Consider the following 15863-nt stretch of genomic DNA (forward strand, 5'->3'; position numbering starts at 1 on the left):
CACACAATCTCTCTCACACACAGTGTATCTGTGTGAAACACACTCTCTCTCACAGTCACTGTGTCTCACATACGCACTCGCACACACTCTCTACCTCACATACACACTCTCTGTCTCACACACACACACTTACACATTCACTCTCTATCTAAAACAGTCACTCACACACACACTCTTCTCAAACAAACACACTCCCAGGAAAACCTTGCTAGCGCCTGTTTCATTTGTGTGAGAAATGGGCCTTTTTAACTAGTATGCATATAAGCCTCAGTTAGGTCGAGAGCCGTCAGATACTCCCCGGGTCGAACCGCCACAATGACAGACCGCAGTGTCTCCATATGAAATGAAGGTACCCTGAGAGACCGATTCACCGCCTTGAGATTTAGAATTGGCCGGAAGGAACCCTCCTTTTTGGGAACCAGAAAATAGATGGAGTAACGATCTGTGCAGAGCTCTGACAATGGAACTGGACAAACAGCCCGAAGATTGAGAAGCCTGCGTAGAGTGTCCCTGACCGCCATGGCCTTGAACCGAGAGCGGCAAGGGGATTCCAAAAAGGCGTCTGACAAGGGACGAGCAAATTCTAAAGCGTACCGGTCCTGAATAACCTCCAAGACCCACTGATCGGAAGTAATCTGGGCCCACCTCCGATAAAACTGCATGAGTCATGCGCCCACAGGAACCGGAGGCTGGACCAACACACCTTCATTGCTGAGTACGAGAGGAAGTGGAGAGGGAATTTCCCCGAGTCCCTACCCCCTCTATGGCTACCTCGAAATGAATGGGTCCTCTGAAAAAAAACGAGTGCGCTAAACCGGAACCATTTTGCCTGGTCTATACCGCCGAAAATCACAACCTCTACCATGGGCCGAGAAAACTCCACGCCCAGACCCCCTGGGACGATCCTCTGGGAGCCTCGGAACCTTAGATTCTCCAAGGCTGCGAACCAACTTATCCAAGTCATCACCGAACAGAAAGGAACCTCTAAAAGGAAATTTACTAAGCTTGGACTTAGAAGCCACATCTGCCAACCAACCACGGAGCCAAAGAGAGCAATGGGCCGCTACACATAAAGCCATAGATTTAGAGGAGGTACGAAGCAAATAGTAGAGCATCCAATAAAAAGGCACAACCCATCTCTAATTTCGCAACCTCGGAATCTATAGCTGAGAGGTCATCTGAGGCACGATCCAAGACCCTCTCAGACCAATGAAAACAAGCTCTAGCCACCAAAGAAGCACAGATAGCTGCCTGCACTGCCACAGCGGAGACATCAAAGCAATTCTTCAGCAGAGATACTATACGGCGATCCTGGACATCCTTCAAGGCAGAGCCACCATCCATAGGAACCGTATTTCGCTTGGTAACAGCGGAGACAACCGCGTCTACAACAGGAGGCGCAAAAGATCCTTGTCAGAATCTGGAACGGGATAAAGCAGGACCATAGACCTAGCGAGATGAAAAGCAGAATCAGGCACCTCCCACTGTGCCTGAATAATGTCTCTAATATCCTGGATGCATGGGGAAGGACTTACACCTGGGCTTGCGAATACTCTTCACCAGCATATCAACTTTCCTAGGCTCCGCCACCGTAGAATCCTGCTCTTCAAAACGTAAAGTAGAGGAAACGAGAGAAATAAGTTCCTGAAGGTCATCCTTATGAAAGATTCTCACAACAGAAGGGTCCTCCCCCTCCGGGTTCCGCAAGAGAAGGCATTTCCTTATCCAGATCAGAAATAAAATGATCCTCTGCATCCCAGGACTGCCTCAGCCTTTTTGCAGGAGCCTGCTGACTTTCTAGAGGCCTCTTCTCAGGAGCTTCCAACGAACCAGGAGAGACTCTTGCCTGCTTACATCACACCGAGTGAGCTGGCTGAGCGTTGCAGTTAAATACTAGACTGATTGCCATGGTCTGGGATGGAGTCAAGGAGGAACTGGCTTTTTTGTGGGCACCAACCATATTCAGTATCTGCATAACTAAGTAGGCAGATGGGGCTGCACAAAAGAGTCCTACTTTTTCCCCATTTAGCTATGTGAGTACCAACACTATCAGTTGGGACCTGCATTAACTTCCAGGTGAGCAGCTGATCCCAGATATTCAATGTTGGAGCCCAGACACAGTCTGGCACTGAATATCCACCCTTAATTCTGCCCATAACCAGCAGCTTAAAAACAACTGACCGCTGCAGGCTGAATATCTGTTCACATGTTTTCAACGTGGCCCTAAAAAACAAGAGAAGGTAATATCAGCCTTCAAATCCACCAGCAGGCAATTACACTGAAAGAGAAAATGAAGGCAGATAAAGCACCATAGCCTATCCAAGTCTGCCCATCATGCCATCTACTCTCCCTATCGCTCCCTTCGAGATCCCAAGCTCTCTAATTCAGATGCTGTTTTCATCTCCACCACTTCCACTGGGAGGCCTTTCCACAAATTCACCACCTTTTCTGTGAAGAATTATTTCCTCAGGTTAATTTCAAGTCTATCCCCTTTCACCTTTATCCTATGGCCCTGCGTTCCAGAGCTTCCTTTCAATTGAAAGAGACCCGCCTCCTGTGCATTTATGCTGCAAAGATATTTAAATGTCTATCATATCTCCCCTTTCCCACCTTTCTTCCAAAGTATACATACTGAGATCTTTAAGTCTATCCCCATATGCTTTATGACAAAGATCACGGACTATTTTAGTAGCCACCCTCTGGACTGACTCCATTCTGTGTATATTTTTTTGAAGGTGCGGTCTCCAGAATTGTAGACAATATTCTAAATGAGGTCTCACCAGAGTCTTACATGGGGCATCATTACCTCCTTTTTCCTACCTGCCTTTATGTTCACAGTGCTGTTTGAGATTGCCATGAAACCAATATTATTCATCCTGTACATGGTGCTCTTTATAGATATAAATTGCTCCATCCATTCTTAATCTAACAGGTGAAAGGCTCATTTACAAAATAAAGTTGGACTTTTGCAACAGTTAATCTCACCTGTCTGACTCCAGAGAGACCAAAGCTTCATGTGATGTTTGCCTCAGAGCAGCATAACCCTTATTAAACTTTACTGACCTAGGAAAAAATATAGCAGAGAATCAGAGGCAGCAACACCCTGAACATCCACTAGAAAACTAATTTCATAAGAGTAAACAAGCAGCTGTCATTCATAACAGAGGTCTAAATAAGTGATTATGTTACGGTTGTACTGTCTGGAGAGAGATGGTCAAAGGGGCAGTCAGAAGCCAGATAATCTGAGTAGCTCTTTCCAATTCATTAAAAAGCCAGAACTTAAGGTTATAAGCTAGACCCAATTCTAGTTTGGGTTTCAACTATTGTTTCCCTGCTAAATGAACATAGAAAACATAGGAGGCCTGGGATAAAAGGCACATGTGTTTTCCTGTCCAATTGGCACGCAACAGATGACCCTTTCTATCTTCTGCTAAGCAGTCTGACCCACTAGTCACTCTTAAGAATGTGCAAGGTTAGAAGCCAGTAGAAGTCTGCAAACCACAGAGGCTGATGAACCACCATTCTTTCAGACCTTTTGGTAGATGGCTTCGGTTGGTGCAAGATGGTTCCTCCCAGCAGGCCTTTCTTCCTCAGTGCTGCTTTTGCCATCTCTCGGTGCCTCTCTAAAAGCAGCACACACACAAAAAAGTTTGTATTACAATTGAGTGAAGTCTAAATTCACCATGCTATAGGTTCTCCCCAGCAATTCCTAGGTCTCTTCACACTTGCTGCCCAAGGCCTCTAAGCCCATGATTTGAAATAGTGGATCTAGTTTGAAAGGCAAGCGCAGCAAATACTTTTTAACATTTTCCAAAGTCTCAGGAGTGCCACCTGGTATGCAATCCTAACCTGACAAGCAATCCATCTCCCATCTTCAAGATATGCATTCAATCCCAGAAAGCCTGGCTGCTAATGACTGACTGCCAGAGAAACCCAATGTAAAATTATGTAATTATTATGAGTCCACTTAATCCTGTTCATAATGTTAGAAGAGGAAAAAAATGCAGTTTTCCCTGGCTTCACTCTTCCCTCTGTAAATTTCCACTATTCTCTGCTCTTTTTCTTAACAAGGTGACACCTATATTTGTTCTTTAAAATATTTTTACAGACATGCTTATCTGTCAGATTTAAACCACAACAATGTGTCCACACAAAGCCAGAAGGAAAAAGACAAGAGAAGGAAAGGCATTGCACAAGACAAAGGGCAGGTCCTATATTACCTCAGGCCATTACAGATTTCTTGTTGGACCTGTTCAAGCTACCACCCTCCTAACACGTATGGCTACTGGGAGAGATGACGACAGTACAGTTGAGAAAGGCAGAAGGAATAAGAGATAGACAGAGAAGAAAGTTCAAGTGAGAAAGGAAGAAGGAATAAGGAATAAGAGATGGACAGAGAAGAAAGTTCAAGTAAGGAAAGACAGATGCAATTACCATTTTCAATGAGGAGTGTCTTTCTGAGTGGTCACTTACGCAGCTTACTGTGTATAGAGGGAGCTTTAGTCATGATGTATGGTCCTTTCTTTATCACAAGATTATCCTTTTCTGCCTTCTCATTCTTACCTACAGACTGTTCATAGAATTTAAAGAGACAATGCACCATTCCATTAGATTGATCATCATACTACATTCACTACTACAGAACATTTCCGAATACATGCATCGTGGTGAAACAACATCTCTTTTGGAGGAACTATGGCCAAGACCACGTCTTCCACCATGAAGTGACTAAAGTGGGCCAGGGATGCTAAAATCCTCTAAGCCTGGTGATCACAAAACCTCTACTAGCCAAACCTGAACGCCAAGCATTGGGTGGAGGAGTAGCCTAGTGGTTAGTGCAGTGGAATTTGATCCTGGGGAACTGAGTTCAATTCCCACTGCAGCTCCTTGTGACCCTGGGCAAGTCACTTAACCCTCCATTGCCCCTGGTACAAAATAAGTACCTGAATATATGTAAACTGCTTTGAATGTAGTTGCAAAAACCTCAGAAAGGCGGTATATCAAGTCCTATTTCCCTTTCCCTTCCCTACTTATATCCTCTCACAGAAATTAAGACAAAAATCAAATACAGCTAAATACCCAGGTATATGGAGATGTAAATAGAACACAAATCAAGTGCCAAGGTTTAAAAAAAAAAATCCAAATGGATTTAAGACTGTGGTATTCATTTCTGGTTCATACAGGCCACAAGGCCACATTTTCAGGATATCCCACATTTTCAGGATATCCCCCCAATGAATCTTCATGAGACAGTTCTAAATATAATAGGGGTAGGGTCCACGCAAGTCTCATTCATTAGGGCTATCCTACAACCTGAATCACTCAAAGCTCTTAAGGACAAAAAAAGTGAATATCACTTATCTAAGACATCACATGCCTTTTCCTTATGTTCTACAAGGAAACATAAAACAAGATAATTTTCTTATTAGATCCTGTTTTCATGCAATTTGCATTTTATATATAAGTATTTGCATTTTATATATAAGTATAGGTGTAGGTGTGTGTGTGTGTGATAAATATAAATTACACACAAGTCACATTTGTGTAAAAAATCATTTACAGGTTCTCATCCTTTTGGGTTGGGTGGACCCCTTATTAAAAGCTCCAAAAAGTTCAGGACTCCCAAGTGCATCTCTTCCTGGTACTCCACTGCTCAGAATGAAACCTGTTGCTATTAGCTTTCTATCTCCCTTCCCCTTCCTGGTTCTGCCAATCTCTCTCTCCCCCCCCCCCCAACCATCCCCATCTGCTTAGTCAGCTCTGATCATAAGCTGATGCATCTTCCTTCCCATCCTCACAGCTACTGATGTTACTGCTATATAGCTTCTGCTACTGCTCATCCTGTCTCTACAGTACCCTCTATTCTGTTTACATGGGATTACAGTGGCATGATGAAAAGACCACAGGTTGAGAACCACTGGTATGGTGGATGGCACCTATTATGGCCGTTTCCAATTTCTACATATCCTGCTATGAAACAAAATCAGTTTTCATCATTATCCAAACAACACTTTTCTCATAGCTGCTATTAAATGTATTGGTCAATGACTGTTGGAACTCTGCACAAAGTTAATAATTAAAAGTCATGGTTGCCACAAAACTTTTTTTTTTTTTAGAAAAATCAACTAACAGAATCAAGTAATAATTCAACAATATGAGGAAACAATATGCATCCCACATTACATGAAGTAGTGAGAATCTCAATAAGAGAAATTTTCAAAATAGAACAAAAATATCTTAAAAATAAATAGGCTAAAACAATGTCTATATCTCCTATTTATTTTATTTATTTATTAGGATTTATTTACCACCTTTTGAAGGAATTCACTCAAGGTGGTGTACAGTAAGAATAAATCAAACATAAGAAATAGAAAATTACAGCAGTAAAAATAGTCAAATACAAAGTATGGCACAGTATACTACTTACAATGTCAACACAATAGGTAATAAAACATTTTATTAGACAGCATAGGTATTAGCAAATACAGAACAAAGAGATAGGTAAGAGTAAGTGGAGTTAGAAAATAGACTAATTTAAAGAAAGTTGAACATGAAGTCAGAGAGGTGATTAATGATTATCTCAGCTAGGGTAGGAGTGGATAAACATCCTATACTACCAACCTGGCCAAGAAGTACCATGTTCTTGCAGAAATTTCTCAAGACGTAATGAATCATAAAACATAGTGTGTTCCCTGGTAAGTGACAAAGCACTTACAAGGGAAATGAAGGTAAGGAGGGGAAAAAAAAAAGTACCTCCCATAGACACTATTCAGTTCTAAAAGCCAAGGCGGCCTCTCTCTTTGCACTTGAGTATTTGGTGATACATCAGGAAATATCTGTAAAGTACGTTTCATAAGGAGAAATTAGATCTTAACCTACTAGTTTTCTCTCTTTCCTTTAGTCCTTCCAGACCAGCACAAAAATCACTGATGGGTTCTGCATGCCTACCAGCTGGTGGAGACTGAACTCCGACTCTGGCATGAGCTTATAAATACTCTTGTCCAGTTTGAATCAATATCCCCCTACCAAAGCAAGAGTGACAGGTCCCCCAACAGCCATAAATAAAAAAAAAATTCAATAGTGATGGCATATATAGATAAGCCAAGGGGTTTTTTTTGTTTTGTTTGGGGGGGGGGGGGGGTGTTTGTTTTTTTAAATACATATTTTGTTAACAATAGAACTAGAGCTCAACACAGAATACATGAACCAGCTATCTCTCTGCAAAGTCAAATATACCAAAATCAACTATACAGGAAAAGACCAGCCTACCGCACACGGTGGGATCTGGGCCGGTCTGGAGGGACTAAAGGAAAGAAAATTACCAGGTATCTAATTTCTCCTTCCTTAGCATCCCTCCGGACCACCCCAGAAATGACTGATGGAAAGTGCCAGAGCAGTTAAGGGTGAGACCACAAAGCTCCGCAGTAAGAACACACTCGCCAAATATCACCTCCTGGCACGCTTGAACGTCCAAACCTGCAGTGACAAAAGTATGGAGAGAAGACCAGGTCAACACCTTACAGATGTCCAAAAGGTGGAACGAGGAACCGCTCAGCCCAAAGAGGCCACCCCTTGTGGAATAAGCCCAAACAGAACCACCCTACCCAAAAGAATATAGGCAGATCCAATTGCCTCTTTAATCCACTTTGCAATAGTAGCTTTAGGAGCGGTCAAACCATTCTGACAACCGCTGATCAGAACAAAAGATGGTCCAACCGTGAAAGTCCTCCATCCTATGTAGACACTCCTGCAAAACTCTACGCACATCTAGGTTACGCAGACAACGCTGTTCATCAAGCCTGAAGAACCCAAAGCGGGTAACACTATGGCCTGGTTCAAATGAAAAGATGACAAAACCTTAGGAAGAAAAAAAAAAGGAACAGGCCGCAAAACTACTCTCTCCTTTCAAAACTCCAAGAAGGGCGCTCTACACGAAACAGCCTGCAATTGCACATGCTGAGCTAAAGACACTGCAACCAAGAATACAGACTGCAGAATCAAATCCTCAAGAGAGGAAGAAGACAGCGGTTCAAAGGAGGACAAATCAACGCAGATAGGACCAGATTGAAAGAAGGAAATGGAGCACGCCTCGGCAGTCGTAGAAGATCAAAACCTCAGAGAAGCCTGACCACATTGGGATGAATTGCCACAGGTCTGCCCTTGACCCGGCCCCGAAAACAAGCAGAGATGAATGGGCCAAACCCTTATCAAAACCGTCCTGCAAAAAAAAAAAAAAAAAATCCAGAATATGCGCAATTGAAGCGTGCAAAGCATCTATGTTATGATCTGCACACCAGGCTTCAAAAACTAGCCAAACCAGCACATTAGCGAGAGACGCAGAGGTACAGCAAGACCGTATCGTGACAATGACTTTCACAGAATAACCTCTTAGCCAAGCCACAAGATGAACCAAGCCAGATCTGGCCACAGAAGTCAGCCCATGCCTCAGCAGATCCACCAAACCCCACAGTCTCAGTGATGAGCCTACCACGGTCTTCTCAGCCAATCCAGAGCCACTAGCACTACCGGTCCGATGCAACTTTCAACTTGCTGAATGACATGATCCAACAGAGAAAAAAAAACACAAAGCAGACTCCCCAGCCAGGGCATCGATGCCCTCTGAACTGCAATCTTTTCTGATTGAAGAAAAACGCCGTCCTAGCATTGTGCTGTATCGCCATCAGATCCATTACTGGGACGTCCCACCGACAGACTATATTGTCTTAAGGCTCTAAACTGGCAGTGACCCGGCGGTTCTCCTGATATGACTGATCTGATCAACAAATCATCTAGATAGGGATGAACTAGGATTCCCTCTCTATGCAGAACCGCCACAACCACCATCACCTTGATTAAGATCAGAGGGGCCGTTGCCAGGCCAAAAGGCATGGCACAGAATTGATAATGGTGTCGCAACACCACAAAACAAAGGAATCTCTATTGCTGCTTTCAGACTAGAATGTGAAGATAAGCCTTGGTCAAGTCCATGATGGTCAAAAACTCCCCCAAATGAACCGCAATAATGACAGATCAAAGAGTTTCCATGCAAAAAGAGGAGTCCTTTAAAGACCAATTCATGCTCTTGAGATCTAAAATAGGCTGAAATGTGCCTTCTTTCTTTGGTACTACAAAATATGCACGAGTCGTTATTCCATCTCTCTCTTCTTGAGGAACTGGCTAGGATCAGGCGACCCTCAGGGGGAGGAATGCTGGCTTCGGCCTAACCCCTGGTAAGCCTTTCCTCAGCTGAGAGGTGCCCAGCTTTACCACCGGCTGCCTTTCAGGTGCTGTGGAGGACTTGCAGCTCATCTGCATATCCCTACAGCCTTCTCCGGGGTGACACCCAGGTCCACTCCGATCCACTCAGGGCCTCCGCTCTAGGTGCCGTGCGCGGGGCATTTTTCTCTTTACATCTAATCTTGCTAAAGTACCTCAGTCATTTATGGCCCCTATTCATATTCTCTTCCTAGCCCTGTCCCTTCCTAATCTTTTCCCTCACCCCCTACCTCTCTCCGCTACAGGAACTCACTGCCCATCCATCGACTTCATCACCTCACCTTCTCTCCTACCCTCTTCCTCCCTCTTGGCTTTTAATCTCCGCCTCTTTCTTCCGTCTATTTTGCCTTCCCCATTCCACCTAAATACCTCTCGCCTTCGACGCCTTCGTGGCCACACCTCTCCTACTCTCCTCCGCTCTCTTTTACTCCTTCTCTTACTCTCAGCCGGTGACATCAATCCCAATCCTGGCCCCCCTCACCAACTATTATCCCAACTCTACAGATCTCACCGCGACCTCTCTAACCTCATCTCTATTTCTCTACTCCCCTCCTCTTCTCTGCCCTTCTCTTGCGCCCTATGGAATGCCCGCTCTATCTGTAACAAACTCACCTATATCCATGACCTCTTTATCTCGCGTCACCTCCATCTGCTCGCCATAACAGAAACCTGGCTCTGCCCTGATGACTCTGCTTCAGTCGTAGCCCTGTGCCATGGCGGTTATCTATTTTCACATACTCCTCGCCCTGCTGGCCGTGGGGGCGGTGTTGGACTACTTCTCTCTCCCTCCTCCAGATTTCAACCCCTTCTTCCACCTCAATCTCACTGTTTTTCCTCCTTTGAAGTCCACTCTATCCGCCTTTTCTCTCCTCTGCCTCTTCGAATAGCGGTCATTTATCGTCCCCTGATAAGTCCCTTTCATCCTTTCTCAGTGACTTTGACGCCTGGCTTGCCTTTTTCCATGATCCTTCCTCCCCCTCTCTCATCCTTGGTGACTTTAATATTCCTGCTAATGATCCTTCCAACTCTTATATTTCCAAGTTACTCGCTTTAACGTCCTCCTTTAATCTCCAACTATGCTCCACCTCCCCCGCTCATCAAAATGGTCACTGTCTTGATCTCATCTTCTCCTCCAACTGTTCACCCTCTAGTTTCCTTGTCTCTGATCTTCCCTCCTCTGATCACCATCTTATAACTTTCACTCTTAAATCTCCTCCCTACCAGTCCCGTCCTATCTTATCCAATTTATCTAGGAATCTTCACAATATTGACCCTTCATCTCTATCCTCCCATATTTCAAACCTCCTCTCTACTGTGGCACCATCCACATCTGTCAACGAGGCTGTTTCTTCTTACAATACTCTATCCTCTGCCTTAGACACTCTTGCACCTTTGACGACCCGCCCTGTAAGGCGTACAAAACCCCAACCTTGGCTGACTTCTAATATCCGCTACCTACGTTCCTGTACCCGCTCCGCCGAACGCCTCTGGCGGAAATCTCGGGCCCTTGCTGATTTCTTACACTTTAAGTTCATGCTGACCTCCTTCCAATCTGCTCTTTCATGTGCCAAACAGGATTATTATATCCAACTGACCAACTCTCTTGGCTCTAATCCTAGACTTCTCTTCACCACATTGAACTCTCTCCTCAAGGTGCCCCCTCCCCCAACTCCCCCTTCATTATCTCCTCAGACCCTTGCTGAATTCTTTCACAACAAGGTTGAAAAGATAAACCTTGCTTTCTCTACCTCACCACCTCTCCCTCCACTAGTCCGTTCCCCTCTCTCTCCTTCCCCTCATTCCCTTTCCTCCTTTCCTGAAGTTACTATTGAGGAAACTACACTTCTCCTTTCTTCCTCAAAATGTACCACCTGTTCCTCTGATCCCATTCCCACCCACCTTCTTAATGCCATCTCTCCTGCTCTTATTCCTTTTATCTGTCACATTCTCAACCTCTCACTTTCCACTGCGACTGTCCCTGCTGCCTTTAAACATGCTGTGGTCACACCTCTCCTTAAGAAGCCTTCACTCGACCCTACTACTACTACTATTTAACATTTCTAGAGCGCTACAAAGTGTACGCAGCGCTGTACAAACACAGAAGAAAGACAGTCCCTGCTCAAAGAGCTTACAATCTAATAGACAAAAAGTAAAGCATTTAAATTTAAAATATTTAAGCAGTCAAGCACAAGAGAACAGTCACAGACCCATCTCCCTCCTTCCTTTTCTCTCCAAATTACTTGAGCGTGCTGTTCACCGCCGCTGCCTTGATTTTCTCTCCTCACATGCTATCCTTGACCCACTACAATCTGGTTTTCGCCCTCTCCACTCAACCGAAACTGCGCTTACTAAAGTCTCAAATGACCTATTACTGGCTAAATCCAGAGGTCAATATTCCATCCTCATTCTTCTTGATCTTTCCGCTGCTTTTGACACTGTCGATCACAGCATACTTCTCGATACCCTGTCCTCACTTGGATTCCAGGGCTCTGTCCTTTCCTGGTTCTCTTCCTACCTCTCCCTCCGCACCTTTAGTGTTCACTCTGGTGGATCCTCTTCTACTTCTATCCCTCTGCCTGTCGGCGTACCTCAGGGTTCTGTTCTTGGTCCCCTCCTCTTTTCTATCTACACTTCCTCCCTTGGTTCATTAATCTCATCCATGGCTTTTCCTACCATCTCTATGCTGATGACTCCCAAATCTACCTTTCTACCCCTGATATCTCACCTTGCATCCAAACCAAAGTTTCAGCGTGCTTGTCTGACATTGCTGTCTGGATGTCTCAACGCCACCTGAAATTAAATATGACCAAAACCGAGCTTCTCATTTTCCCCCCCAAACCCACCTCCCCGCTCCCCCCGTTTTCTATTTCTGTTGATGGCTCTCTCATTCTCCCTGTCTCCTCAGCTCGAAACCTTGGGGTCATCTTTGACTCTTCTCTCTCCTTCTCTGCTCATATCCAGCAGATTGCCAAGACCTGTCGTTTCTTTCTTTACAACATCCGTAAAATCCGCCCCTTTCTTTTCGAGCACTCTACCAAAACCCTCATCCACACCCTTGTCACCTCTCGTTTAGACTACTGCAATCTGCTTTTTGCTGGCCTCCCACTTAGTCACCTCTCCCCTCTCCAATCGGTTCAAAACTCTGCTGCCCGTCTCGTCTTCCGCCAGGGTCGCTTTACTCATACTACCCCTCTCCTCAAGACCCTTCACTGGCTCCCTATCCGTTTTCGCATCCTGTTCAAACTTCTTCTACTAACCTATAAATGTACTCACTCTGCTGCTCCCCAGTATCTCTCCACACTCGTCCTTCCCTACACCCCTTCCCGTGCACTCCGCTCCATGGATAAATCCTTCTTATCTGTTCCCTTCTCCACTACTGCCAACTCCAGACTTCGCGCCTTCTGTCTCGCTGCACCCTACGCCTGGAATAAACTTCCTGAGCCCCTACGTCTTGCCCCATCCTTGGCCACCTTTAAATCTAGACTGAAAGCCCACCTCTTTAACATTGCTTTTGACTCGTAACCACTCGCCTCCACCTACCCTCCTCTCTTCCTTCCCGTTCACATTAATTGATTTGATTTGCTACTTTATTTATTTTTTGTCTATTAGATTGTAAGCTCTTTGAGCAGGGACTGTCTTTCTTCTATGTTTGTGCAGCGCTGCGTATGCCTTGTAGCGCTATAGAAATGCTAAATAGTAGTAGTAGTAGTAACTGGACAGACCGCCCGCAGAGAAGCCTCACAAGGGTATCCCTGATCACTCCTGCCTTCACACAGGAATGACAGGGAGACTCTCGTAGACCCACTGGTCTGAGGTTATCTGGGCCCACCTCCAATAAAATTCTCACAACCAAGCTCCTACAGGAATTAGAGGATAGACCTTGACACCTTCATTGAGAATTCGACCTTGGGACAGAGATGCCGGGCCAACCTTCTCGGACTCCAAACAGGCCCCAAGAAAGGCTAAGATCTGAGTACCAGTCAACCTCTCAGTTCGGACACGCCTAAAATCACACACACGGCTCCCTGATCTAGGACAATCCTCTGGGAGGCAAGGCAATTTAGAAACAGAGAAACATGACGGCAGATAAAGGCAGTATGGCCCTTCTAGTCTGCCTATCCTCAGTAACCACTAACGCCTTTTCCTAAGAGATCCCGTGTGTCTGTATCACCATCAGATCCATTACTGGGACGTCCTACTGACAGCCTATACTGTCATAAGGCTCCAAACTCAGAGCCTACTTCCCTCAGTCCAGAGTCTGACAGATGACGTCGGCCTCTACATTCTAAATCCCGGCCACATGAGCTGCGGATAGATCAGAGAGATGACATTCCACCCAACTCGCGAGACGCGCTGTCTCCTCAGCCAACTGGCGACTCTTTGTGCCGCCATGACAATTGGTGTATGCCACTGCCATAGCATTGTTGGACAGAACTCGTACCACTCTGCCCAGACTATGAAACACTTGAAGCGCCAATCAGTTCGCCGTGCTCGTCAACAGATTTATGGGATAAGATGTTTCCTCCTGGGGCCAGAGTCCCTGCGCCAACAACCCCAAATCTGAACTCCTCCAACTCTTGCCCAACTTGTCTAGCAACTACAAAGCCAGACAGAACACCAGACCGTTACACTGAGAGCCACAGATTTAGCTGATGCTCTAAGCAAATCCTACAGCGCGCATTTGCCAAAAAGGCAGATCCCATCTCAATCTGAGAGACTTCTCCGATCAATCAAGGACAAGTCATCTGAAGCTCTGTCAAGAACATACTTCGACCACCGAAAGTACACCCTGGCAACGAAGCCCCAACAAATGGCAGTCTGACCCGCCAAAGCGGAAACATCAAAACAATGCTTTAACAGGGTCTCCATTCTAAGATCCTTTGGGTTTTTCAACACTGTACCCCCATCAACTGGTACCGTAGTCTTTTTGATAACCACTGATACCACTGCATCAGTGACTGGAGGCTTCAGAAAAGCCTTATCCTGGTCCAGAAGAGGATAAAGTCGGATCATGGATCTGGCCAAATTAAATGGAGTATCCGGAACCTCCTACAGTGCCTGAACACTCTCTCTCTCTCTCTCTGATGTCCTGATGCATGGGAAGACTTACCTGACTTACAGATCCCCTTCACCAAGGGGTCCCACTGTCCACTGCGCTGCAGCCACCGGCTCCTCCTCAAATTTAAGAGTGGACTAGACCAAGGTCCATATAAGTACATAAGTATTGCCATACTGGGAAAGACCAAAGGTCAATCAAGCCCAGCATCCTGTTTCCAACAGTAGCCAATCCGGGTCACAAATACCTGGCAAGATCCCAAAAAAGTACAAAACATTTTATACTGCTTATCCCAGAAATAGTGGATTTTCCCCAAGTCCATTTAATAATGGTCTATGGACTTATCCTTTAGGAAGCCGTCCAAACCTTTTTTAAACTCTGCTAAGCTAACCGCCTTTACCACATTCTCTGGCAACGACTTCCAGAGTTTAATTACATGTTGAGTGAAGAAAAGTTCTCAGATTTGTTTTAAATTTACTACACTGTAGCTTCATCGCATGCCCCCTAGTCCTAGTATTTTTGGAAAGCGTAAACAGACACTTCACATCTATCCGTTCAACTCCACTCATCCAGAAGAGGATAAAGTTGGATCATGGATCTGGCCATATGAAATGGAATGTCCAGAACTTCATATTGTGCCTGAACTCTCTTTAGCTCTCTGATGTCCTGATGCATGGGAAATGACTTACCTGACTTACAGATCCCCTTCACCAAGGGGTCCACTATCCACTGCGCTGCCGGCTCCTCCTCAAAGTTAAGAGAGGACGAGACCAACGAGATAAGCTCCTGGAAGTCTTCCTTGTGGAAAGCACAGATCACCAAGGGGTCTTCTCCCAGCAGGAGGTCATCCTGAGGATATAAGGGCTCTGCAAACCCCTCGCCAGATCCCTGTCCTCACAGGGTCCTTTCTCCTCACCATCCAGAAAGTGGATTCTAAGAAGTCTACAGGAGCCTCCTCCTCATCCCAAAGTAGCCGAGGATGCTTGGAGAAGGAAGGTGGACCCCAGGATTACCTCAGACAGGGGATGGGACTTGATATACCACCTTTCTGTGGTTACAATCAAAGCGGTTTAACATATTATATACAGGTACTTATCTTGTACCTGGGACAATGGAGGGTTAAGTGATTTGCCCAGTCACAAGATGCTGCAGTGGCAATTCAACCCAGTCCACTAGGATCAAAACCTGCTGTACTAACCACTAGGCCACTCCTCCACTCAAGAGAAAAGTCTTATAAATTGCTAATACAAACTCCAGAGGAAATCCCCCCTTGGGAAATCCCCCCCCCCCCCCGTACTGCTGCTGAATCCGATGGAGGAAGCGAAGATTGAGGTATGAGCCACAGAGGGGCCACTCTACTGCTGCTGACCAAGACTCATAAATGGTAGCAGCTCCCACCGAAATGAGAACCGCTTGCCTACTAGGACCTGGCTCTCCACACAGAGCTGTGGGCCCACTGACAACATCTGAATGCACCAAGTCAGTCTGTTCAGAAGCCCCTGCAGAGACTGATGCTGTACAAAATTTGCAG

At 45.4% G+C, this 15863-nt stretch overlaps 1 protein-coding gene across 3 annotated transcripts in view; it reads right to left on the reverse strand.

Annotated features, from left to right (window-relative positions):
• Window positions 1–15863, reverse strand: part of FAM219B (family with sequence similarity 219 member B) — a 39636-nt gene that overhangs the window by 10884 nt on the left and 12889 nt on the right. For 2 of the 3 annotated variants that reach the window (XM_030186599.1, XM_030186592.1), the window contains exons 2-4: window positions 4474–4570; window positions 3533–3623; window positions 2986–3063 (exon numbers count right to left, since the gene is read on the reverse strand). In XM_030186599.1, coding sequence (XP_030042459.1) covers window positions 2986–3063; window positions 3533–3623; window positions 4474–4570 — 266 coding nt within the window. The remainder of the gene's footprint in view (window positions 1–2985; window positions 3064–3532; window positions 3624–4473; window positions 4571–15863) is intronic. The other variant, XM_030186607.1, reaches the window with a different exon arrangement.

The sequence above is a fragment of the Microcaecilia unicolor genome, chromosome 1 (assembly GCF_901765095.1).
Source record: "Microcaecilia unicolor chromosome 1, aMicUni1.1, whole genome shotgun sequence".
Classification (NCBI taxonomy): Eukaryota; Metazoa; Chordata; class Amphibia; order Gymnophiona; family Siphonopidae; genus Microcaecilia; species Microcaecilia unicolor.